Below are 26,576 nucleotides of genomic sequence, written 5' to 3' on the forward strand. Positions count from 1 at the left end.
GACCTAAAATTCCTCACAATCAAATGCAGACCATATTATCTACCAAGATAATTCTCGTCAGTTATTGTCACAGCCATGTATATCCCCCCCTCAAGCCGATACCACGACGGCCCTCAAGGAACTTCAATGGACTTTATGCAAACTGGAAACCATATATATTGAGGATGCATTTATTGTAGCTGGGGATTTTAACAAAGCTAATTTGAGAACAAGGCTACCTAAATTCTAGCAGCATATTGATTGTAACACCCGGGCTGGCAAAACACTGGATCACTGCTACTCTAACTTCTGCAATGTGTACAAGGCCCTCCCCTGCCCCCCTTTCGGCAAATCTGACCCCGACTCCATTTTGCTTCTCCCCTCATATAGGCAGGAACTCAAACAGGATGTACCCGTGACAAAGACTTCAACGCTGGTCTGACCAATCGGAATCCACACTTCAAGGTTGTTTTGATGGGGACATGTTCCGGGTAGCCTCAGAGTAATTAATATAGATTTACACGCTCTTTCGGTGAGTGAGTTTATAAGGACGTGCATAGGAGATGTTCCCACCGTGATTATTAAAACCTAACCTAACCTCAAACCGTGGGTAGAGGGTATCATTCGCGCAAAACTGAAAGCGCGAACCACCGCATTTAACCATGGAAAGGTGATCAGGAATATGGCTGAATATAAACAGTGTAGTTTTTCCCTCCGCAAGGCAATCAAATAATCGAAATGTAGGTATAGAGACAAAGTGGAGTCGCAATTCAACAGCTCAGACACGAGACGTATGTGCCAGGGTTTAAAGGCAGACTACAAAATAAAACAGCCACTTCACTTGCCTGCTTTGAGGACAATACAGTGCAACCGACGTAGCCCGCTACCAAGGACTGTAGGCTCTCCTCCTCCGTGGCCGACGTGAGTAAAACATTTAAACGTGTTAACCCTCGCAAGGCTGCTGGCCCAGACGCATGCGCAGACCATCTGGCTGGTGAGTTTACAGACATATTCCATCTCGCCCTATCCCAGTCTGCTGTCCCCACATGCTTCAAGATGGCCACCATTATTCCTGTGCACAAGAATGCAAAGGTAACTGAACTAAAGGATCATATCACCTCCACCTTACCGGTCACCCTAGACCCACTTTCCTTAATGCCCCAATAGATCTGCAGACGATGCAATCTTCATCACACTGCACACTTCCCTAACCAATCTCGACAAGAGGAATACCTGTTCATTGACTACAGCTCAGCATTCAACACCATAGTACCCTCAAATCTCATCTTTAAGCTTGAGGTCCTGGGTCTCAGCCCCGCCCTGCACAATTTGGTCCTGGACTTCCTGACAGGCCGCCAGCAGGTGGTGAAGGTAGGAAAAAATATATCCTCTTCACTGATCCTCAACATTGTGGCCCCACAAAGATCAATGCTCACACCCTCATGTACTCCCTTTTCACCCACGACTGCGTGGCCATGTTTGCAGACAACACAACAGTAGTAGGCTTGATCACCAACAACGACAAGACAGCCTATAGGTAGGAGGCGAGGGCACTCGGAGTGTGGGGTCAGGAAAACAACTTCTCATTCAATGTCAACAAAACAAAGGAGATGATCATGGACTTCAGGAAAAAGAAGAGGGAGCACCCCCCTATCCACATCAACGGGATAGCAGTGGAGAAGGTGGAAAGTTACACCCTACACCCAAACAAGGGCACTGCGTTCATCCACCTCTGGCCTGCTCGCCTCCCTACCACTGAGGAAGTACAGCTCCCGCTCAGCCCAGTCAAAACTGTTCGCTGCTCTGGCCCCCAATGGTGGAACAAACTCCCTCACGACGCCAGGACAGCGGAGTCAATCACCACCTTCCGGAGACACCTGAAACCCCACCTCTTTAAGGAATACCTAGGATAGGATAAGTAATCCCTCTCACCCCCCTTTAAGATTTAGATGCACTATTGTAAAATGACTGTTCCACTGGATGTCATAAGGTGAATGCACCAATTTGTAAGTATAAGAGCGTCTGCTAAATGACTTAAATGTAATGTAAATGTAAGTTCCTTGGCATACACACCACAAACAAACTGAAATGGTCCACCCACACAGACGGTGTGGTGAAGAAGGTGAAACAACAACTCTTCAACCTCAGGATGCTGAAGAAATATGACTTGTTGCCTAAAACCCTCACAAACTTTTATCCGTATTACCGCCTGGTACGGAAACTGCACTGCCCACAACCGCAGGCCTCTCCAGAGGGTGGTGTGGTCTGCACAACGCATCAAAGAGGGAAAACTATCTGCCCTCCAGGATACCTACAGCACCCGATGTTACAGGAAGGACAAAAAGATCATCAAGGACAAAAATCACCCGAGCCACTGCCTGTTCACCCCGCTTACCATCCAGAAGACGAGGTCAGTATAGGTGCATCAAAGCTGGGACCGAGAGACAGAAGCTTTTTTTCAATCTCAAGGCCGTCAGACTGTTAAACAGCCATCACTAACACAGAAAGGCTGCTGCCTACATACAGACTCAAACTCATTGGCCACTCTAACAAATGGATCAGTAGTCACCTTATTAATGCCACTTTAATAATGTTTACATATCTTGTATTACTCATCCCGTATGTTATACTGTATTTTATACCATTTATTGGCTCTTGCCTATGCCCTCGGTCATTGCTGATCCATATATTAATGTGTACATATTCTTATTCCATTCCCATTGTTGTGGAATTGTGAGATTACTTGTTAGATATTGCTGCACTGTCGGAAATAGAAGCACAAGAATTTTGCTACACTCGCAATAACATCTGTGACCAATAAAATTTGATTTGATGTACCTTGCGGGGATCTCCTGGGGGGGGGTGCTGTCTGTAATAAGGAGTATTTCGGTCTGTAATAAAGCCCTTTTGCCTTTTGTGCGGAAAACTCATTCTGATTGGCTGGTCCTGGCTCCAGTGGGTGAGCCTGGATCCCATGTGGGTGGGCCTATGCCCTCCCAGGCCCACTCAAGACTGTGCCCCTCCCCAGTTGTGAACTCCATAGATTAGGGCCTAATTTATTTATTTGTTGACTGATTTCCTAATATGAACTGTAATTCAGTCAAATCAATGAAATTGTTCAATGTATGAGAGAGCAAGAGAACTACGTAAGTGAGAGAGAGGTGTGTGGGTACCTAAAATGATTTTTCCTCAAAAGTTATTTATTTAACCTGGTAATTTGCAGTGAGCGATGATTTGCCAGAGAATTATTGCTGAGGTGACTAAGCTCCTCACTCGAAGGTCCTTTTTGGGACCCATTTCAGCGATGGTCGAGGACTGAAATATACTAATTTAGAGCCATTTCAGCCAAATGGATGAAAGTTGTGGTGCACAAAGTTTGCCTCTGTGTGATGTAAAACCCCAGTAGATGAAAATTACCACATTGCTCATATTCCATTGCTCATTACTATCGCAATGTTTTGGTTTTGCCTCTAAAACCTGGGCTGTGTCTGAACTGACACCCTATTCTCTATCAGGGCACATAGGGCTCTCGTCAAACGTAGTGACTCTATGTGGAATATGGTGGCATTGGGGACTGAAGCAAAATCTTAGAAATTGTTGTATGTTGCGTATATATTTTGGTTGAGTGTATATGAAAGAAAACAAATACTATTTGAACCCGTGTCTGGTAGACAACAGTAACAGGTTCTTTCTCGTCCCTGATAGGTTCTTTCATGGTGGTGAACGGCTCGGGCCGGGCGTCGGGGCAGAAGGCCCACCTGCTCCTACCCACCCTGAAGGAGAATGACACCCACTGCATTGACTTCCACTACTCTCTATCCAGCCGCGATGGCTCCAGTCCCGGGGTGCTCAACGTCTACATCAAGGTGAACGGCGGCACCCAGGGAAACCCTGTGTGGAATGCCTCCGCCTCGGTGACAGAGGGCTGGGTCAAGGCCGAGCTGGCAATCAGCACCTTCTGGCCCAACTCCTATCAGGTGAGGGGAGAGCTTCAATGTCACCACATACTGCCACATCTGTGTGGTTTTCATTAAGGCACACAACATCAAATCAAATCAAATCAAATCAAATTTTATTTGTCACATACACATGGTTAGCAGATGTTAATGCGAGTGTAGCGAAATGCTTGTGCTTCTAGTTCCGACAATGCAGTGATAACCAACAAGTAATCTAACTAACAATTCAAAAAAAAAACTACTGTATTATACACAGTGTAAGGGGATAAGGAACATGTACATAAGGATATATGAATGAGTGATGGTACAGAGCAGCATACAGTAGATGGTATCGAGTACAGTATATACATATGAGATGAGTGTGTAGACAAAGTAAACAAAGTGGCATAGTTAAAGTGGCTAGTGATACATGTGTTACATAAGGATGCAGTCGATGTTGTAGAGTACAGTATATACATATGCATATGAGATGAATAATGTAGGGTAAGTAACATTATATAAGGTAGCATTGTTTAAAGTGGCTAGTGATATATATATATATATATTTACATCATTTCCATCAATTCCCATTATTAAAATGGCTGGAGTTGGGTCAGTGTCAATGACAGTGTGTTGGCAGCAGCCACTCAATGTTAGTGGTGGCTATTTAACAGTCTGATGGCCTTGAGATAGAAGCTGTTTTTCAGTCTCTCGGTCCCAGCTTTGATGCACCTGTACTGACCTCGCCTTCTGGATGATAGCGGGGTGAACAGGCAGTGGTTCGGGTGGTTGATGTCCTTGATGATCTTTATGGCCTTCCTGTAACAACGGGTGGTGTAGGTGTCCTGGAGGGCAGGTAGTTTGCCCCCGGTGATGCGTTGTGCAGTCCTCACTACCCTCTGGAGAGCCTTACGGTTGAGGGCAGAGCAGTTGCCGTACCAGGCGGTGATACAGCCCGCCAGGATGCTCTCGATTGTGCATCTGTAGAAGTTTGTGAGTGCTTTTGGTGACAAGCCGAATTTTTTCAGCCTCCTGAGGTTGAATAGGCGCTGCTGCGCCTTCTTCACGACGCTGTCAGTGTGAGTGGACCAATTCAGTTTGTCTGTGATGTGTATGCCGAGGAACTTAAAACTAGCTACCCTCTCCACTACTGTTCCATCGATGTGGATAGGGGGTGTTCCCTCTGCTGTTTCCTGAAGTCCACAATCATCTCCTTAGTTTTGTTGACGTTGAGTGTGAGGTTATTTTCCTGACACCACACTCCAAGGGCCCTCACCTCCTCCCTGTAGGCCGTCTCGTCGTTGTTGGTAATCAAGCCTACCACTGTTGTGTCGTCCGCAAACTTGATGATTGAGTTGGAGGCGTGCGTGGCCACGCAGTCGTGGGTGAACAGGGAGTACAGGAGAGGGCTCAGAACGCACCCTTGTGGGGCCCCCGTGTTGAGGATCAGCGCGGAGGAGATGTTGTTGCCTACCCTCACCACCTGGGGGCGGCCCGTCAGGAAGTCCAGTACCCAGTTGCACAGGGCGGGGTCGAGACCCAGGGTCTCGAGCTTGATGACGAGCTTGGAGGGTACTATGGTGTTGAATGCCGAGCTGTAGTCGATGAACAGCATTCTCACATAGGTATTCCTCTTGTCCAGGTGGGTTAGGGCAGTGTGCAGTGTGGTTGAGATTGCATCGTCTGTGGACCTATTTGGGCGGTAAGCAAATTGGAGTGGGTCTAGGGTGTCAGGTAGGGTGGAGGTGATATGGTCCTTGACTAGTCTCTCAAAGCACTTCATGAAACATTTTTAAAATGTTTGCAAGGAAAACAAAATAGTTTCTTGTTGGACAAGTCCAAATAATTCCCCCATGTTTGTCTGTTTTCTTCCATTTGGTACATATGCAATAGGTTTGATATGTTCATTCACTACACCGCTATCACACCAACTATAGCAATGCTCAAGCCACTGTTCAGAACCAGTATGCTGTGTGGTAGACCTATTGTTGGAAATATGATTTTTAAAAATTATAGTTTTATATTAATATTGCCTGTCATTGTGCAATACAGTTCGACCGCCGACCGCGAATGTTCAGATGGAACCCAATTGGTTTATCTGCAGTTATATAAAGTTAGCAAAATAAGGTTAAGAAATTGCTTAAACTTCAATACAAATAATTTTTCAGTAACTAGATTACTCGCACCATGGGTTTATTGGTGAAATTGAATCGGATGAGAATCACCACGTTAATTGCTCTGATTTGATTACAATTATTCATCTATTTCCCTAGCATTCTTTACTGCCTATTTGCCAACCTTAAAAAACTTTAAAACAGTTTTTTGCTTCATGAACAAGTCTCCAATCTCAACAGCAACGTAATGCAGATTTTCATCAAGGATCTATATAAAATATTGAACAAAAACATAAACGCAACATGCAACCATTTAATTGATTTTACTGAATTACAGTTCATATTAGGAAATCAGTCAATTGAAATAAATTCATTAGGCCTTAATATATGGATTTCACATGACTGGGAATACAGATATGGGTCTCAGGATCTTGTCACGATAATGTTGTGCGTTGAAATTGCCAACGATACAATTCAATTGTTTTCACTGTCCGTAGCTTATGCCTGCCCTTACCATAACCCCACCGCCACCATGAGGCACTCTGTTCACAATGTTGACATCAGTAAACTTCTCACCCACAAGACGCCATATACTTGGTCTGCGGTTGGGAGGCCTGTTGAACATGCTGCCAAATTCTCTAAACGACATTGGCCTCCAACAGTAGAGAAATGAACATTAAATTCTCTGGTGGACATTCTTGCAGTCAGCATGCCAATTTCACGCTTCTTCAACTTGAGACATCTGTGGCATTTTGTTGTGACAAAACTGCACATTTTAGAGTGCTCTTTTATTGTGCTGTAGAGTTCTGACTTTATACTTGAAATACCGTTAATTATCAGGTATCCTATTGAAATATTGAGTGCCATAGGCTGGTTTCTACACCAGAAGTGAATGGTTATCTGTAGGAGGAATGTATATGGGGAGGCAATTAAGCTTGGAATGTATTGAGTAAAGGAAAGGCAATCACGTGTGCAGGCACTGATAAGAGTGGAGAGATGTGGTTTAGTGAGGAATGGAGGGCCGAGGTCAGGTCATGTTAAGGGATAAGAAACCGGTTATTGTTCGCATCACTTAACTTCCTGCCTAGCAATAAAGATGTAATGTTCAGAGAGAAGGAGACTCCACCGAAATTGGGGTATATATACTACCAAATATGTATTTGTTTGTTCGATCCTTTGGGGGAATAAACTTGGTTGGAGCTTTTATAGTGTCCGTCAGTTTCTTACTCAGTTATTTAGAACCTAACAGTGCTTAGCACAAGGTGCACCTGTGTAAGGATCATGCTGTTTAATCAGCTTCTTGATGTGCCACACCTGTCCTGTGGATTATCTTAGCAATGGAGAAATGCTCAATAACAGGGATGCAAAACAAATTGTCCTACAACATTTGAGAGAAATAAGCTTTTTGTGTAATTGGAACATTTTCTGGGATCTTTTATTTCAGCTCATGAAACATATAGTTTACATGTTGCGTTTATTTTTGTTCATTGGATATATACTGTATTTCTCAGCCCGTCTCGCTCACTATTACAACCCTTTATATCCATTCATGCCCCGTCACTCTTCACTGAACCTCTATCTCCCCATCTCTTTCTATGTGTAAATGAAACCCAGTAAATGTATGAATTTCTCTGTTAATGGAATTCAGTTTCTTGAGTACTCGCTATAATTATATTACATAATGACCTTGGTGAGATGGAAAGACTAATTTTTAAAATATTCACTTTAATGTGAATATTTGGTCATTTTGTCTTAGCTATAATTAAATATTTACTTTGTTCTTAGGCTAAGGCACACATAACCTTTTCTGCTTTTCATATTTCATGATCCTGCTTGAAATAGTTGACAGTTTGTTCATTAATGCAGCTGAGAAGAGTCTGTAAATGTAACGTATACGCAGGGAGTCAGGAAGCAAGTGCAGAAGGTGAGTTTAATAATTAAACATGAAGAAAATACAAAACAGGGGACGCGTACTGAACATAACCAAAACCAATACTGCCTGATGACTGAAGCTACTGAGGGCTAGATGAAGGGAGAGTAATCAGGGTGGTGATGAAGTCCAGGTGTGCTTAATGATGGGGAGTAGATGTGCGCAATGATGGTTTCCAGGTGTGCGCAATGTGGGTTGCCAGGGCTGGTGGGTAGCAGACTGGCGATTTCTAGCGCCGGATGGAGGGAACAGGAGTAGGCGTTACTGTAAATGGCGTTCATTGACTTTAATTAATACTGTTAAATATGAGGCTCAGTATCTCTTTAAGAATCTGACTGCGTGGTTGTATGTCGACGACTAAAACCCACTGTGTGTTTGACTTGACAAGTGACTTTGGTACAGATGTGGCAAAGTTTACACAAAGGACTGTTCTCTTTAATTGTGCGCTCCCCTGCTACAAGGTATTTGAGGCATGATGGGTCATCGTCCGTCGTAGCGTTTTAATAAGTTGGCCAGGAGGACGGCCCCGGGGGCGAGGAGCGGGCCGGTCCAGATGGCGGAGATGGAACTCCAGGATGATGTTGGGGTCCAGGATGTCCACCACTGGGACCCAAGACCGCTCCTCAGGACCTCAGTCCACCAGGTACTGGAGCCAACCCCCACGACGTCAGGATTCCTTCGATGTCCAGGGGAGGCGGAATCGGGGGACGGCATCAGCGGGGGACCAGGAACCACTGGCCAGGGTGGTGATGAAGTCCAGGTGTGCTTAACAATGGGGAGCAGGTGTGCGCAATGATGTTTGCCAGGTGTGCAAAATGTTGTTTGCCTGGACTGGTGATTAGTGGATCGGCAACGTCGAGCGCCGAATGGAGGAAGCAGGAGTAGGCGTGACAGTAAATGGTGTTCATTAACTTTAATTTATTCTGTTAAATATTAGGATCGGTATTTATTTAAAAATCTGACTGTGGTTGTATGACGATGACTAAAAACCCCACTGTGTGTTTGATTAGACAAGTGACTATGGCACAACAGATGTGGCAAATTTTACAAAAAGGAATGTTCTCTTTTTTTTTGTGCGCCCCCTGCCACAAGGTATTTGAGGCATGATGGGTCATTCAGTGTCTGTCTTGGCATTTTAATAAGATGACAACATCATTATTTCTGTAAAGATGTTATACACAAATAACTTGTGTGTATGTTTGGAATTTCTTTCTGCATTTCACACATTTGTTCTTTATCTGAAAATTGCCACTGACGTCCAAGAAATCAAAACCCTCACATGTCCTCTGTTCAAAGCCTCCCTGTTATTTCCCTCCCTCTAAAGCAGTTGGGGCAGTTGAGAATTCACACCATGTACCACCCCAATTCACACAGTGTACCACAATGTACTGAAACAAAAGAACTAGGCAAAAAAACAGTCTTGTCTGGTGGTAATAACGGCCTAAGCAGAAACCCTTGGATTAGGCTAGTCTGCCGCCCTGCATACATTCACTTCGAAGCCTCCCCTGAATCTCAAGAAGAAGCGTCAAGATTACAGTCCCAAACTTTGTTCTTGCCAGCCAGGTACGGCTGCTCGATGTCATGGGGAGACAGAGAGATGTTCCCGCAACGTTTTATCCACGCAACTGATTATTTTAATGAAGGCAGATTCCAGGCGGTGACACCGGGGCATCACACTAAACACTTAGAATGACTGAAGAGAGTAGAAGGCAAAATAGAACACTTAAGATTTTAAGATAATTGGCTAAATGCTGACCACTTGACAATGCACAGGACCTGACCGCTTCATGTCAGAGTACCCTGAAAGGAGCAGATACAGGAGTGGATAACTTACGTCAGAGAACGCTAAAAAGGGGCAGGGAATGTGCTGAACACTGAAAGAGGAATTGAAATGAGTGAGCAACCAGACATCGTTGGCATTCTAGGGCGGTGCTTACTTTCCTGGCGGACAAGCCCTTTGACATTTTGATTGAGGGCCACTTCCTTCCTCATACTGTGTTCCACAAGGATCCCAGCTGTCACAGGAGCACTGCACGGGTTACAAGGCTCATGACCCCACTTCACCCTGTGGCCTCCTGGGTTAGAAGATGCTTTTCTATGGCAGCCAGGCAGAGGCAACCAGGCCAGACTGACAGAGAAAGAGGCAAAGGCAGCCAGGTCAGTTTGACAGAGGCTGAGACAGAGGCAGTGACATCTGAACATGTGGAGGAGAGGAAGAAGGTAGGGGGTTGATGTATAATGTAGCAGGCTGAGTGACAGAACATATTACAACATCTGTAAAAGTCTGGTCATTTAGTTGTGAAGTCAGACATGCTCAGCCTGTGAGTAAGAGCCATTATCCTGGGAGGGAGAATAGAAATGTAGGTTTGACTGGGCTGTAGTTTGACTTTCAGGTCTAATGGAGGGATCCTCCAGGTTTAGATGGACAGTTGAAGTTATAATCAAAAAATGACCATTATCAGAAAAGCTACATAACCTTGGACCCCATGTTAAGAGTAAAACACCTTACTGTACCTGTGAAAGGAGGCTGCTGTTTTGCTCTCTCTTATCCTTTTTACACTGAGCCAAACCGAGCTGAGACAAGCCAATTGGTACTGAGCTGGCCTGTTTACGCATATGACATAGTTGCTGGAACCGTGCTGGAAAGTGTGTCAAATTAACATTTCAGAACCAGTACGGTTCGGTTTGTCCCTATAGTGTGAAATAGATATTTCTCATACACGCACAAACACACACACAGGCTTAGCTGTAAGCAGGAGCTCTTCTCATAAATGGTGTAAAATGTGTTTTCACTCTCTCCTCTTTCTCTCCCCACATCTCTCTTTCTCTCTCCCTTTGTGGTAGGTGATATTCGAGGCCATATCCATACAGGGCCATCCAGGGTTCATCGCGGTGGACGAAGTCCGAGTTTTGGCCCACCCGTGCCGTAAGTGACCCACCATGACTAGCCCACCGAGCATCATCTGCTCTCGCAATCGCGTGCGTGTGTAGTTTGGGGTGGGGACACAGACTGAGAGGGTTGGAGGGAGGACGAGAAAGATTGCGGAGCACAGAATAAGTTACAAAGTCAGGGCCTTCATCATTCAAATCTGACAGACCTCTTTGCCTCACATCTTTGGATTTCTCAAAGGCACTCTGTGTCCTCGACATGTTCTCTTCTTTCTTTCTAGCTCTCTGTCCCCAGACTTAGAGTTTTCCCCAAGAATTAGGACAGAGCACATAGCTACTTGTGCCAAATTCAAATAACAGTAGGAACGGAAGGTAAATACATGTCTTGAGGTTAAAATAATCTAGTCGGTCTTCTTCTTCAATGGGGATATTAACGTAAAGATATATTCTCGTATTGAAATATCAATGAATACACTATTTCCAGGCACGGTGAAAATGAGATTAGGAAATCAGCTGAGCTCAATGCCATTTCAATGACACACAGAGCAGCCTCAATGCACTGAGCAGATGAGGGACGGCAATTCTAGGGAAGAAAAGATGACCTGAAATCTTAAGTGATTTTCAATCGAAAAGGAAAACACTGCTTTTTATGTTGTGCATTTGTATTCTTTATTCCGCACGTAACTCAGCTTTCCCCTTGACCTCAATGCATGATTCACATGAACGTCAAACTTGATATTGTTAGAGTCAAAGAGTTCATATATGCTGATGCATGTCTCTGTAGCTGGTAGCTAGCCAACTGCTTCTCAACCACCACCAACAAGCAGCACTCACCTGGGTGATGCCCCGGCGGCCATTGAGGCGGCGAATAGCTCACTGCACGTTGGCCATAGTCCAAAGTAGGTTGTAGTACTCCCAAGCATCTGCACTCGTCCTCTGCCATCTCAGTTGTCCTTTCTTGGCTCTTACTTCAGACTTCTCCATTCATCCTCAACCTCACTTTCAAATCAAACATCCAGCTAGCCAGCTATTAGCTAGTTAGCTAGCCCTACCAACCACATAACCAACTGACTTTTTTGACAGTTTTGAAACGTGGTGCTGGTTTGACAATTGTAATGACATACACTATTCATTATTTAAAACATATACAGTACCTGTCAAAAGTTTGGAGCCACCTACTCATTCAAGGGTTTTCTTTCGTTTTTACTATTTTATAAATTGTAGAATAATAGTGACGACATCAATACTATGAAATAACACATATGGAATCATGTAGTAACCAAAAAAGTGTTAAACAAATCAAAATATATTTTATATTTCAGATTCTTCAAGTAGCCACCCTTTGCCTTGCTGGCAACTTTCCACACTTGTGGCATTCTCTCAACTAGCTAAACCTGTAATGCTTTTCCAACAGTCTTGAAGGATATACTGAGCACTTGTTGGCTGCTTTTCCTTCACTCTGCGGTCCAACTCATCCCAAACCATCTCAATTAGGTTGAGGTCAGGTGATGGTGGAGGCCAGATCATCTGATGCATCACTCTCCTTCTTGGTCGAACAGCCCTTACCTACCCTGGAGGTGTGTTGGATCATTGCCCTGTTGAAAACAAATGATAGTCCCACGAAGCACAAACCATATGGGATGGCGTATCGCTGCAGAATGCTGCGGTAGCCATTCTGGTTAAGTGTGCATTGAATTTTAAATAAATAACAGACAGTGGCACCAGCGAAGCACCCCCACAACATCACACCTCCTCCTCCATGCTTCACGGTGGAAACCACATATGCAGCGATCATCCGTTCACCTACTCTGCAACTCACAAAGACACAGTGGTTGGAATTAAAAATCTCACATTTGGACTCTTCAGATCAAAAGACAGATTTCCACCGGTATAATGTCCATTGCGCATGTTTCTTGGCCCAAGCAAGTTTTTTCTTCTTTTTGGTGTCCTTTAGTAGTGTTTTCTCTGCAGCAATTCAACCATGAAGGCCTGATTCACGCAGTCTCCTCTGAACAGTTGATGTTGAGATGTCTGTTACTCGATGAAGCATTTATTTGGGCTGCCATTTCTGAGGCTGGTAAACTCGAATGAACGTATCCCCTGCAGCAGAGGTACAGTGGGGAGAACAAGTACCGTAATTGCTGGACTATAAGCCGCTACTTTATTCCCACGCTTTGAACCTCGCGGTTTATACAATGACTTTTTCCCGCTTTCACAAGATTCATGCCGCCAAAAAACTGAGCACCGATCAAAATCGACGCGCTAATACTTCCCATCATTCTGATTACGGTAGTAATTTTGTCACCCTCATCATGGCAAAGACACGAAGACATGCATATGATGCAGCTTTCAAGTTGAAGGCGATCGATCTGGCTGTTGGAAAAGGAAAGAGAGCTGCTGCACGGGTGCTTGGCCTTAATGAGTCGATTATAAGACTTTGTAAACAGCAGCGTGAGGAACTGACTCAGTGCAAAAAGACAACAAACCTTTCAGAGGGAAGAAAAGCAGATGGCCCAAAGTATTTGCAGCCACTCGACATCAGTGTAAATCCTGCATTTAAGGTGGCGCTCCGTGTTCAGTGGGAGGCTTGGATGACAAGTGGGGAGAAATCCTTCACTAAAACGGGCTGCATGCGAAGAGCAACTTATGGTCAAGTCTGCCAGTGGGTCCTGACAGCGTGGAGCATTGTCAAAAAATCCACTATCATCAACGGGTTTCGAAAGGCTGGACTGCTGAGTGTTGAAGGGGCAGCATGAGCTCAGCGGGGTATTTGCCTCCGGATGAAAGTGACGAGAGCGACAATGAAAACGATCCAACATCGGATGAAGCAATTCTGAGGCTATTCATCTCCGACACCGAAGGAGATGACTTCAGTGGTTTCAGTGCACATGAGGAGGAAGATAGTGACCAAGTAAATTGTTTCAATGTACCTGTAGGCATCTGCGGCTTATAGATATGTGCAGCGTATTTATGTACAAAATACATATTTTTTAATAATTCAGTGGGTGCAGTTTATATTCAGGTGTGCTTAATAGTCCAACAATTACGGTATTTGATACATTGACGATTTTGCAGGTTTTCCTACTTACAAAGCATGTAGAGGTCAGTAATGTTATGCTGGTGAATGAGGACCCAAAAGCGACTTAACGAAAACAGAGTCTTTATTCCAGTTCTAGACAAAAGTGATAATCCTGGATATTATCAAGGTGAAAACAAAACAGGAAAACTGAAATCCACTCGTCAGTAGAGAGGACTGACTGGAGACTCGACCATAGACTGCAGGTTGCTTCGGGAAGGCACCGGCCGTAGCTGACACTGACACCTGCTCACACGCAGCATCTGAAGAAGGTAAAACACGACAGGGCGTAACAAGGACACAGAACAGCGAACATCATACAAGGATCCGACAAGGACAGAAGCGGAAAACAGGGGGAGAAATAGGGGCTCTAATCAGAGGGCAAAATAGGGGACAGGTGTGAAAAGAGTAAATGAGGTAGTTAGGAGAATGAGGAACAGCTGGGAGCAGGAACGGAACGATAGAGAGAGAGAGCGAGAGAGGGAGAGAGGGAGGGGGAGAGAGAGGGATAGAAAGAGGGAAAGAACCTAATAAGACCAGCAGGGGGAAACGAACAGAAGGGAAAGCACAAGGACAAAACATGACAAGTAATTTTTATCATAGGTACACTTCAACTGTGAGAGACGGAATCTAAAACAAAAATCCAGAAAATCACATTGTATGATTTTTAAGTAATTAATTTGCATTTTATTGCATGACATAAGTATTTGATACATCAGAAAATCAGAACTTAATATTTGGTACAGAAACCTTTGTTTGCAATTACAGGGATCATACATTTCCTGTAGTTCTTGACCAGGTTTGCACACACTGCAGCAGGGATTTTGGCCCACTCCTCCATACAGACCTTCTCCAGATCCTTCAAGTTTCGGGGCTGTCATTGGGCAATACGGACTCTCAGCTCCCTCCAAAGATGTTCTATTGGGTTCAGGTCTGGAGACTGGCTAGGCAACTCCAGGACCTTGAGATGCTTCTTACGGAGCCACTCCTTAGCTGCCCTGGCTGTGTGTTTTGGGTCGTTGTCATGTTGGAAGACCCAGCCACAACCCATCTTCAATGCTCTTACTGAGGGAAGGAGGTTGTTGGCCAAGATCTCGCAATACATGGCCCCATCCATCCTCCCCTCAATACGGTGCAGTCATCCTGTCCCCTTTGCAGAAAAGCATCCCCAAAGAATGATGTTTACACCTCCATGCTTCACGGTTGGGATGGTGTCTTGGGGTTGTACTCATCCTTCTTCTTCCTCCAAACACGGCAAGTGGATTTTAGACCAAAAAGCTATATTTTTGTCTCATCATCCAGATGGTCATTGGCAAACTTCAGACGGGCCTGGACTTGCGCTGGCTTGAGCAGGGGATCCTTGCGTGTGCTGCAGGAATTTAATCTTGACGGCATAGTGTGTTACTAATGGTTTTCTTTGAGACTGTGGTCCCAGCTCTCTTCAGGTCATTAACCAGGTCCTGCCATGTAGTTCTGGGCTGATCCCTCACCTTCCTCATGATATTTAATGCCCCACGAGGTGAGATCTTGCATGGAGCCCCAGACCGAGGTTGATTGACCGTCATCTTCTTCCATTTTCTAATAATTGCGCCAGCAGTTGTTGCCTTCTCACCAAGCTGCTTGCCTATTGTCCTGTAGCCCATCCCATCCTTGTGCAGGTCTACAATTTTATCCATGATGTCCTTACACATCTCTCTGGTCATACATTGTGAAAAATCATACACTGTGATTTTCTGGATTTTTGTTTTAGATTCCGTCTCTCACAGTTGAAGTGTACCAATGATAGAAATTACAGACCTCTACATGCTTTGTAAGTAGGAAAACCTGCAAAATCGGCAGTGTATCAAATACTTGTTCTCCCCACTGTAACTCTGGGTCTTCCTTTCCTATGGTGGTCGTCATGAGAGCCAGTTACATCATAGCGCTTGATGGTCTTTGCAACAGCACTTGAAGAAACTTTAAAAGTTCTTGAAATGTTCTGTATTGACAGACCTTCATGTCTTAAAGTAATGATGGACTGTCGTTTCTCTTTGCTTATTTGAGCTGTACTTGCCATAATATGGACTTGGTATTTTACCAAATAGGGCTTGTGTATACTACCCCTTCCTTGTTACCCCAACCTTGTTCATTCTTAGATGCATTAAGGAGGAAATACATTTTACAAATTAACTTTTAACCAGGCACACCTGTTAATTTAAATTCATTCCATGTGATTACCTCATGAAGCTGGTTGAGAGAATGCCAAGATTGTACAAAGCACAAGCAAGGCAAAATGTGATCACTTTGAAGAATCTCAAATAGAAAATATATTTTGATTTGTTTAACACTTTTTTGGTTACTACTTAATTCCATGTGTGTTATTTTATAGTTTTGATGTCTTCACTATTATTCTACAATGTAGAAAATAGTAAAAATAAAGAAAAACCCTTGAGTAGGTGTGAGTAGGTGTGCCCAAACCATTGACTGGTACTGTGTATATATATAAAAAGAATCTATAGAAAACAACTAAATATGACTAATATTTACAAAAATGTACATGAGCAATTCTCGATGCTGCTTTTATGGCCCCGTGAAAAAAAAAAACGTAAACCTTAAAAAACATTTGAGTATATGACACAGTTTCTTGACCCGTGTAGGGAAAGCACCTCACTTCCTGCGGCTGCAGAATGTGGAGGTGAACGTGGGCCAGAACGCCACCTTCCAGTGTACTGCTGGGGGGAAGTGGTCCCAACACGACCAACTGTGGCTACAGGTGAGTCCCTCCCCTTCGTTTCACTATAGTTGTCATCCAGCTTGTCCCTCTCACTTTAAAGATATTATCATTAATTTGAAAAATAACAGACGGCAGCCCTGCCTGAGTGATCGGGCTAGAGAAATAAGGCTGTATCACAACCGGCCGTGATTGGGAGACCCATAGGGCGGCTCACAATTGGACCAGCGTCATCCGGGTTTGGCCTCATCAGTGATGTAGAATACACAGGGCATTTTATTTGATCTTTGTTGCAGTGTTATGAGTGACCTCGCCCTTGTGAAAGGACACATACAGTATGTTTCAGTTCCTTGCTGTACTTGCACACACACTGTAATGGTATAATCTCTATGGGGATATCCATACAATCTGTGCTAGAAAGTGTTGTTTTAATATGGATGACTGCCTCTCTCTCAGCCATCACTGTACTTCACTAGCAAATGTTTGTGTCTTGTAGTAATGGCATTTGTAATGGAAAGTAGTACCCAGGGCAAAAAAAAGGCTTAAGGACATGATCGAATAAATTACTCTTTGGGAGATTGTTGTAGTCGAGTTGATACCACAAGGAAAAGTGCTGTGAAATGGAAAGTCACAGAAATGTATCTGAAAACGTTGCAGGGTATCTGACAAACATTAACCATACTGTGAGTTTCTTTGGTTATCAGATTTGAATGACCATCCTTTTTTTACCATAACAATGTGAGAAATACTGTGTGCACATGTGTTAGTAAGCAAGTGTCTGTCTGGCCATCTCTCTGCAGCAGTGGAACGGTAAAGATACAGCCCTCATGGTGACGCGGGTGGTGAACCACCGACGTTTCTCAGCCACCGTCAGTGTCGGGGATACGTCCCAGAGGAGCACCAGCCGCTACCGCTGCGTCATCCGCTCCGATGGCGGCTCCGGGGTTTCCAACTACGCTGAGCTCATCGTCAAAGGTATGGCTGACATACTAACGGCTTACCTGCTACTGGATAAAAGCTAGCAGATAAAAGCTAGTGGCTAACAGCTAGGCTAGGCTAACGCTAGGCTACGATAATACCAGCCTATTAGCAGTCGGTCAGTACTCCGCTGGGGTCCTCCAGTCATTATCCGAGCGGCCAACCCCTCACTATTTCAGCCACCATCAGCAGCAGCAGTGTTATGTTCAACTGTCTCCCCCTTCTCCTACTTACTTATTCACACTAACATCGCCTTGAACATAAACAAAGCAAACTTATTGGTTAAGGGAGTGGAAAACAAGGCTTGCTTCACAAATAGCGTAGAATGCTAGGTGGTCATTGGTTACTGTTGGAAGGGTTGGTGGGCACTCTCTGTCTCCGCTCTCTTCTGAGAAAAATAAGATACTTGGTAGGGCACTGTCACCTCTTCTAGTCACTTCTCTTCTCAGAAAGGGAGGACTCCTCCCCTCCTGTCTAAATTCAGCCCGTGACGGTTCCTGCCCCGGCTGGTTTGCCTATCCAAACAAACCTTTAATGCTGATATTTACCCACTAATGTGGGGCTTTGATTCCCACTCACTGCCCATATGTATGTGGAAAGGGGCGAACTGGCGCTGCCTAGCAGAAGCTGGCATCGAATCACCACTGTGATGCATCTGGAAGTGAGGAGACTCCGCCTAACCTTGAGTTGTTCCTGCACCTGGCTTCTTGGCTCGGGCCTTCAGGCTTATAGCCAAGGGCCTTTGTAGTGCATCATGCCTGAATCGGTGCACCTCGGCTGGACTGGAGGCTACTCAAATCCAGGCTGGCTGCTTTGTCCACTGGTCTCACCCATGGTGTTTAATTAGCGTCCTTGGTGTTTGAGAGTAGATTAGCTGATTGTTCTGATTAATGACCTGCACAAGTGGCCCTCTCAGCCACTAGTCTGTACGGATCAGCAGTCACAATGTCTCAGTCCATAACTGCCCCTACCCCTTCTTTTGAAGAAATCTGTAGGAATTGGATAGTTATGATAAGCAAAAGGGTGATGTTAATTGTCAAGTGATTTAGAGCAGGAAAATAAGGTGAATAGGTTCTTCCAGTTATGTATTGATAGGAATTAATCTAGTATCCTTTCCTACAGTCAAATGACCTAGTGGCCTCATGGGTGGAATGTTATTAATATTTTTCATAATGAATAAATATTATTTTTTTAAACGCAGAAGATCCAGGGCTTCTACGTTAGACTAAAGGTAGATGGTGAAAGTCAAACTGGGCTAAGTGAGTGTTTGGTTAGATTGTTAGCAGAGAGATGTGTTTGGTGTTGGCTGTTTTTGATTGGATGTTGAGCTGAGAACAGGAGCCATCAGCACCATCTGTCTCTCCTCATCATGCACTCCTCCTGGGCCCTTGTGTGTGTGTGTGTGTGTGTGTGTGTGTGTGTGTGTGTGTGTGTGTGTGTGTGTGTGTGTGTGTGTGTGTGTGTGTGTGTGTGTGTGTGTGTGTGTGTGTGTGTGTGTGTGTGTGTGTGTGTGTGTGTGTGTGTGTGTGTGTGTGTGTGTGTGCACGCTCATTTGTGTGCGTGCCAGGGAGGGTTTGTCTATGTGCTGTCTCTGCTGGCAGCTCAGGTGTTCAAAGACACTGGCATAAGCCAGGGGAATTCTGAGGTGCCAAGGCATTGCGGATATAAAACAAGAGAGAGACCTGCGGGGGGGAGGGGTCTGGCCCTGTTATGATATTGCAAAGCTTTATTAGTCAGCTGTATTAGTTTGTGTGTCCTGATTTTAATGATAACATGAGAATCATGACACTAATATGAGTCAGAGGGTTGGGGCAGTTTGCAATTTGAAGCAAACTGTTTACATATTATCCTGAATTTCCGGGGTCATCAGATACTTTTACAGCATAGATACAGAATATTAGTGCCTACATTATTTTTAATATATATATATAATAGTTGGAATAGGATTGAATACCTGTTTATTGACTAAAAAGTGGTCGAACCATGGCTTAGCCCTAGTGGAACTATGACTTAATAAACGGAGGCCTTTTGGGCAGGTGCCTTTTACGTTCCAGACAGTGCGTTCTCAATTCCCTATCAACATGTCAATGGCTGGATCTATGGGTCTCTTAAGGCTGAGGACAAAGCAGGGAATTACAGGTATTGGAAGAGGTTAGAACAGGTTTAGAGGTTTAGAAATAGGGCCCTCGCTGCCTGTCCCAGGCTATTAATAACCTCCGCTACTGGAATAGTGGTCCAAGTCAGGGAGCAGGTGAAGGGTTGGAGGAGGAAAGGAGGGGTAGAGAGATTGAAGGTGGAGGATACAGGGGTGTAAGAATGGATATGGAGAGATGGACATGGATGGATGTTCTTAGTGCTACATGGTGGATATCCATCGATATGTTATGTAATTCCAATTTGTTGTGGCTAACGTTAGCTAGGTGGCTAACACTCGTTAGCTATGTGGCTAATGTTAGCTAGTCTAGGGGTTATGGTTCAGGTTAGCGTAATGAGTTAGCTTAAATGGTTAAGGTTAGGGGAAGGGTTAGCTAACATGCTAAGTAGTGGTAAAGTAACAATAAAAAAAGTAAAAAATAGGAAGTAGTTGCAAAAGTTGTCAAACACACAACCTTTGAGTTGCTAGACTTTCGCGCGGTATACATTGACGTATTCACTCCGACCAACCACCCTCCTTTTGTATTTGCCGTAAAGGGGAACTCATTGTCCTCAAGAAATACTGCCGACATTGATGGAAGCCAAACGTGAGTTGGCTTGGGGGTGTGGTTTGAAGTGGGTGTTTCTTGGGTATTCACTGTTCTGTTACCAATGGTAGTTAGGATAGGTGATATCTGAAAAAACAAACTTATACTATGTTGAGGTTTGAACAGGTCAGACGAAACCTACCTAATTCAGGTCTCCCCATCGACAACCATTTTTGAGCAGGCAAGAGGTGAGGCTGAAGGTAAGGTCTTTGCCAGAACCCTATTTATGGCCATGACAGCGCAGATCAGCTCCTGGCCCCTCATCAAAGATACTGGTTGGTCACGTACAACCACACACACAGAGCACTGATTACATTCTCAATGGTGGATATTATTAGCACGGTGGAAACAACCTGATTTCTGCATTCACCTTTCTATTTCCCTTCAGAAATCAGGATATGTGAAGTGAAATAGAATGGGCAACGCAGCGATCAGGCTGGTTCCACCAGGTTAGTTTATGCAGGTGAATTGGGACAAAACTCAAAACTGTTTTGACCTTTGACCAGGTCAAATGTCACCAACCTGATTCAAGTGTCATCCCTGTTCTATTTACAGGAATGCTCACAGCGAGGGCATGCCTGCGTGACTGAGGGTCCCCTTGCTGGCATTCTCTATGTTCCATGTTTGGCTGCAAAATGGACATTTCTCGAACGAATGCAGAAGGCAATCATCGTAAACAATGTACTTCCTCATCTTATGAGGTGGTGTTGACTGGGAGGGCCTGTGACAGAGGCATACAATAGACAGCCAAGTGGTAAATTGCAATTTGATATAAAAAAAGAAAGTGTTTTGATAATGCACTTTGCAACCAAAATAACTCTACTACTTGTATCTGCTTGGCTGGGTAATTAACCTACTAGTTTAGCAAAACTTTTCACATATCATACATTACTGTTGTTGATGAAGCCATCTGTGTCATCAGGGCAGTAACACGGGTCAAGCTAATTCTCTGCTTTACAGACACTGACTGCAGCTGCAGATTAGATTAGGTTCAGCCCAGTGACGATGTTACGGTTTGTTGCTCCTAGTTCACTGTATTAGTCAGACTCAGACTTGAGTAAGCTACCACCATAGCTGCATCCATTATCTTGTATGAGCTTGTATGAGCTACGAACTAATTTGCAATTCCGACTTGTAGGCTAACATTAGCTAGCTACCTAGCAGGACATGTAAACCATAGTTGTTTGTGCATCCTTCTGGAAGCATGCATTGCCGAACCAGAGCCAGAGACATGGTCAATTCGGATAGGGCTTTTCAGTCTCAAACCGCCGTGATCCTTTGAATGTGTTGGGGGCGATGAAACAACGGAGCCCCATTCAATGAACAAAATCATTTGCACTTCGAGCTTGGCAAAAGGGAGCATGAATTGTTGGCATAATTGTAATCCAAACCCAACCTTAATTTACTCATTGTGACACACTCTGGTTCCAAACTCCATTTTAGATGAGACTGACTTTATGACCAAAATTATCCTAATTATATTTTGTAGTCAAGAATATATGTTGTTAATTCATATTGATGCCACACAGGCCTTTTGTAAGGGGATTAGTTGTTTTTTAGGGGCAGTCACTCTTTAAGTAACCTTCTGTCTTATTTTTTTATTAGATTTTTTATTTCACCTTTATTAGGCCAGTTGAGAACAAGTTCTCATTTACAACTGCAACCTGGCCAAGATAAAGCATAGCAGTGTGACAAAAAACAACAACGCAGAGTTACACATGGGATAAACAAAAGTATAGTCAATAACACAATAGAAAAATCAGTGTAAAGTGTGTGCGAATGGAGTAAGGAGGTAAGGCCATAAATAGGCCAATAGTAGTGAAGTAATTACAATTTAGCAAAATAACACTGGAGTGATAGATGTGCAGATGATGATGTGCAAGTAGAAATACTGGTGTGCAAAAGAAGTTAATTAAAACAATATGGGTATGATGTAGGTAGTTGGATGGGCTATTTACAGATGGGCTGTGTACAGATGACCTGGAGCTAGTGGGTCTGGCGACGAATATGTAGTGAGGGCCAGCCGACGAGAGCATACAGGTCGCAGTGGTGGGTAGTATACGGGACTTTGGTGACAAAATAGATGGCACTGTGATAGACTGCATCCAGTTTGCAAAGTAACTTATTGGAGGTTATTTTGTAAATGATATCGCCGAAGTCGAGGATCAGTAGGATAGTCAGTTTTATGAGGGTATGTTTGGCAGCGTGAGTGAAGGAGGCTTTGTTTTGTGAAATAGGAAGCCGATTCTAGATTTAATTTTGGATTGGAGATGTTTAATATGAGTCTGGAGGGAGAGTTTACAATCTAGCTAGACACCTGGGTATTTGTAGTTGTCCACATATTGTAAGTCAGAACTGTCCAGAGTAGTGATGGTAGTCGGTCGGGCGGGAGGGTGCGGGCAGCGATCGGTTGAAGAGCATGCATTTAATTTTACTTGCATTTTAGAGCAGTTGGAGGCCACGGAAGGAGTGTTGTATGGCATTGAAGCTCATTTGGAGGTTTGTTAACACAGTGTCCAAAGAAGGGCCAGATCTATACATAATGGTGTCGTCTGCATAGAGGTGGATCAAGGAATCACCCGCAGCAAGAGCGACATCATTGATTTATACAGAGAAAAGAGTCGGCCCGAGGATTGATCCCTGTGGTATCCCGATAGAGACTGCCAGAGGTCCGGACAACAGGCCCTCCGATTTGACACACTGAACTCTAGTCAAAATCCTTGGCCAGGTCGATGAAGATGGCTGCACAGTGCTGTCTTTTATCGATGGCAGTTATGATATCATTTAGTACCTTGAGCATGGTTGAGGTGCACCTGTGACCAGCTCCGAAACCGGATTGCACAACGGAGAAGGTACGGTGGAATTCGAAATGGACAGTGATCTGTTTGTTTATTTGACATTCGAAGACTTTAGAAAGGCACGGACGGATGGATATAGGTCTGTAACAGCTTTGGTCTAGAGTGTCACCCAATTTGAAGAGGGGGATGACCGCGGCAACTTTCCAATCTTTAGGAATCTTGGACGATACGAAAGAGAGGTTGAACCAACTAGTAATAGGGGTTGCAACAATGGCAGCGGATAATTTTAGAAAGAGAGGGTCCAAATTGTCCAGCCCAGCTGATTTCTACGGGTCCAGGTTTTGCTGCTCTTTCAGAACATCTGCTATCTGGATTTGGGTGAAGGAGAAGCTGGGGAGGCTTGGGCAAGTCACTGCGGGGGGTGCGGAGTTGTTGGCAGGGGGTTGGGTTAGCCAGGAGGAAAGCATGGCCAGACGTAGAGAAATGCTTCTTGAAATTCTCGATTATTGTGGATTTATCGGTGGTGACAGTGTTTCCTAGCCTCAGTGCAGTGGACAGCTGGGAGGAGGTGCTCTTATTCGCCATGAACTTTACAGTGTTCCAGAACTTTTTGGAGTTAGTGCTACAGGATGCAAATATCTGTTTGAAAAAGCTAGCCTGTTCTTTCCTAAATGATTGTGTGTAGTAGTTCCTGACTTCCCTGAAGAGTTGCATATCGCGGGACTATTCGATGCAAGTGCAGTACGCCACAGGATGTTTTTGTGCTGGTCGAGAGCAGTCAAGTCTGGAGTGATCCAAGGGCTATATCTCTTAGTTCTACATTATTTTGAAAGGGCCATGCTTATTTAAGATGGTGAGGAAATTACTTTTATAGAACAACCAGGCATCCTCTACTGACGGGATGAGGTCAATTTCCTTCCAGGATACCTGGGCCAGGTTGATTAGAAAGGCCTGCACGCAGAAGTGTTTTAGGGAGCATAACGGATGCAGGCAATGAGGCAGTGATCGCTGAGATCCTGATTGAAAACAGCAGAGGTGTATTTGGAGGGAGGGTCAGTCAGGATAATATCTATGAGGGTGCCCATGTTCACAGATTTAGGGTTGTACCTGGTGGGTTCCTTGATAATTTTTGTGATGCTAGGTGAGGTCACCGCATGTGTGCGAGGTGAGGTATCTGAGAGGTATCTGAGGCATGTTGAGTAGGGCTAGGGGCTCCGCAGTAAAATAAAACCATGATAACTACCCTAACCAACAATATTTATGCAAGGCATAAAGCAATCACATGTGTTGATTGGGAGAGCTAGCTAAGACAACAATGGGTAAGAAACAACAGCTAATCATCTAAGACAACAACAACAGGTAAAATGGCGATGAATGGGCAGAGATGGTCAGTTAACTACACACAGGGTCTGAGTTGGAGGCTTAAACGTAACATATCATACTAATATGAGTTTCCCAGCTGGGCTTTTACTCTGTTAGGTCTAGTCTATAAACACCAGGCTACCCTCTCTCATTTCCCCTCTTTCTTCCTCTTTCTTGCCTTGTTTCTCACTCTGTCTTCTCTTTCTCCTCCATCCTTCATCAATTTCTTCTCTGCTTCTTACTGTCTCTCTCTCCTTTCTTCCTCACCCTTCTCTTTCTCCACTTTCACTCCCCCGACTAAGTTCACACCTCAAATGGAGTTGCACACTAAAGAAGATATACGATGACAGTTATCTATCCTTCCTTCCCCCCTTTACGTTCTGGTGGTAGCACACTGGATGGAGTGAAGCTATTGTGGACTGTACAGCCCCCATCTGCTGAGAAGTGATGGTAGAGATCGTTAGTCTGTGATATGTGTTGTAGTGTGTCAAGACCATACGACATCATAACCTTTCAGTACTCCAACATACTCCTCTTGTACTTTAGAGACAGTGCTGATTCTGCATTCCGTAGTACCTGTAGGTATTTGATAAAGTGATATACACATTTCCATTTCCAAGTATACTTCCAAGTATACCAATTTCCAAGTATACGTCCCCGATATAAATCTTTATGGTTTATATTTTAGCTTTGTTTTAACTTCCGCACTTGTAAGAGAAAGTTACAGAGATGATAGTCTATTGAAACCATTTAACTTGAGGAAGAGCTTGTCTTTTCCCTCATTCTTTCCAGCTAAATGTTGATGTGACTATAAGTGGTTTGCATAGTGCCTTTCCACAAGCCATTTGAAGTTGCTTTAGTTGACTTGCAGCAAGCTGTATGGCATGAACTAATTTCCATTTGACTGCTGCTTGATGGGCGCTCATTTAGCTGACAGTAAGAAGCTCAGTAGACTCTCTCTCCTCTCTCTTTCTCTCGCGCTCTCTCTCTCTCACCCCCCTCTCTCTTGCTGACTCTCACTCCCCCCTCTCTTGCTGTCTCTCACTCCCCCTCTCTCACACCCCCTCTCTCTCTCTCTCTCTCTCTCTCTCTCTCTCTCTCTCTCTCTCTCTCTCTCTCTCTCTCAATTCAATTTCAATTTAATTTACATTTTAGGGCTTTGTTGGCATGGGGAACATATGTTTACATTGCCAAAGCAAGTGAAGTAGATAATAAACAAAAGTGAAATAAACAATAAAAATGAACAGTGAACATTGCTCACATAAGTTCCAAAATGATAAAATGTAATATTATGTCTATATACAGTGTTGTAACGATGTGCAAATAGTTAAGTACAAAAGCGAAAATAAATACATGTAAATATGAGTTGTATTTACAATGGTGTTTGTTCTTCACTTGTTGCCCTTTTATAGTGGCAACAGGTCACACATCTTGCTGCTGTGATGACCCACTGTGGTATTTCACCCAGTAGGTATGGGAGTATAACAAAATTGGGTTTGTTTTCAAATTCTTTGTGTATCTGCGTAATCGGAGGGAAATATGTGTCTCTAATATGGTCATACATTTGGCAGGAGGTTAGGAAGTGCAGCTTAGTTTCCACCTCATTTTGTGGGCAGTGTGCACATAGCCTGTCTTCTCTTGAGAGCCACGTCTGCCTACGGCGGCCTATCTCAATGGCAAGGCTATGCTCACTGAGTCTATACATAGTCAAAGCTTTCCTTAAGTTTGGGTCAGTAACAGTGGTCAGGTTTTCTGCCACTGTGTACTCTCTGTTTAGGGCCAAATAGCATTCTAGTTTGCTCTGTTTTTTTGTTAATTCTTTCCAATGTGTCAAGTAATTCACTTTTTGTTTTCTCATTATTTGGTTGGGTCTAATTGTGTTGCTGTCCTGTGCCTCTGTGGGTTCTGTTTGTGAATAGAGCCCTGGGACCAGCTTACTTAGGGGACTTTTCTCCAGGTTCATCTCTCTATAGGTCATGGCTTTGTTATGGATGTTTTGGGAATCGCTTTCTTTCAGGTGGTTGTTGAATTTAACGTCTCTTTCCTGGATTTTTATCATTAGCG

The 26,576-nt window shown here is 44.1% G+C and overlaps 1 protein-coding gene across 15 annotated transcripts in view; it reads left to right on the forward strand.

The window, feature by feature from the left end:
* Positions 1-26,576, forward strand: part of ptprt (protein tyrosine phosphatase receptor type T) — a 415,083-nt gene that overhangs the window by 149,431 nt on the left and 239,076 nt on the right. For all 15 annotated transcript variants that reach the window (XM_046310949.1, XM_046310947.1, XM_046310956.1 and 12 more), the window contains exons 3-6: positions 3,685-3,956; positions 10,803-10,884; positions 16,560-16,675; positions 17,434-17,608. In XM_046310949.1, the coding sequence (XP_046166905.1) occupies positions 3,685-3,956; positions 10,803-10,884; positions 16,560-16,675; positions 17,434-17,608 (645 nt within the window). The remainder of the gene's footprint in view (positions 1-3,684; positions 3,957-10,802; positions 10,885-16,559; positions 16,676-17,433; positions 17,609-26,576) is intronic.

Source organism: Oncorhynchus gorbuscha, linkage group LG18 (assembly GCF_021184085.1).
Source record: "Oncorhynchus gorbuscha isolate QuinsamMale2020 ecotype Even-year linkage group LG18, OgorEven_v1.0, whole genome shotgun sequence".
Classification (NCBI taxonomy): domain Eukaryota; kingdom Metazoa; phylum Chordata; class Actinopteri; order Salmoniformes; family Salmonidae; genus Oncorhynchus; species Oncorhynchus gorbuscha.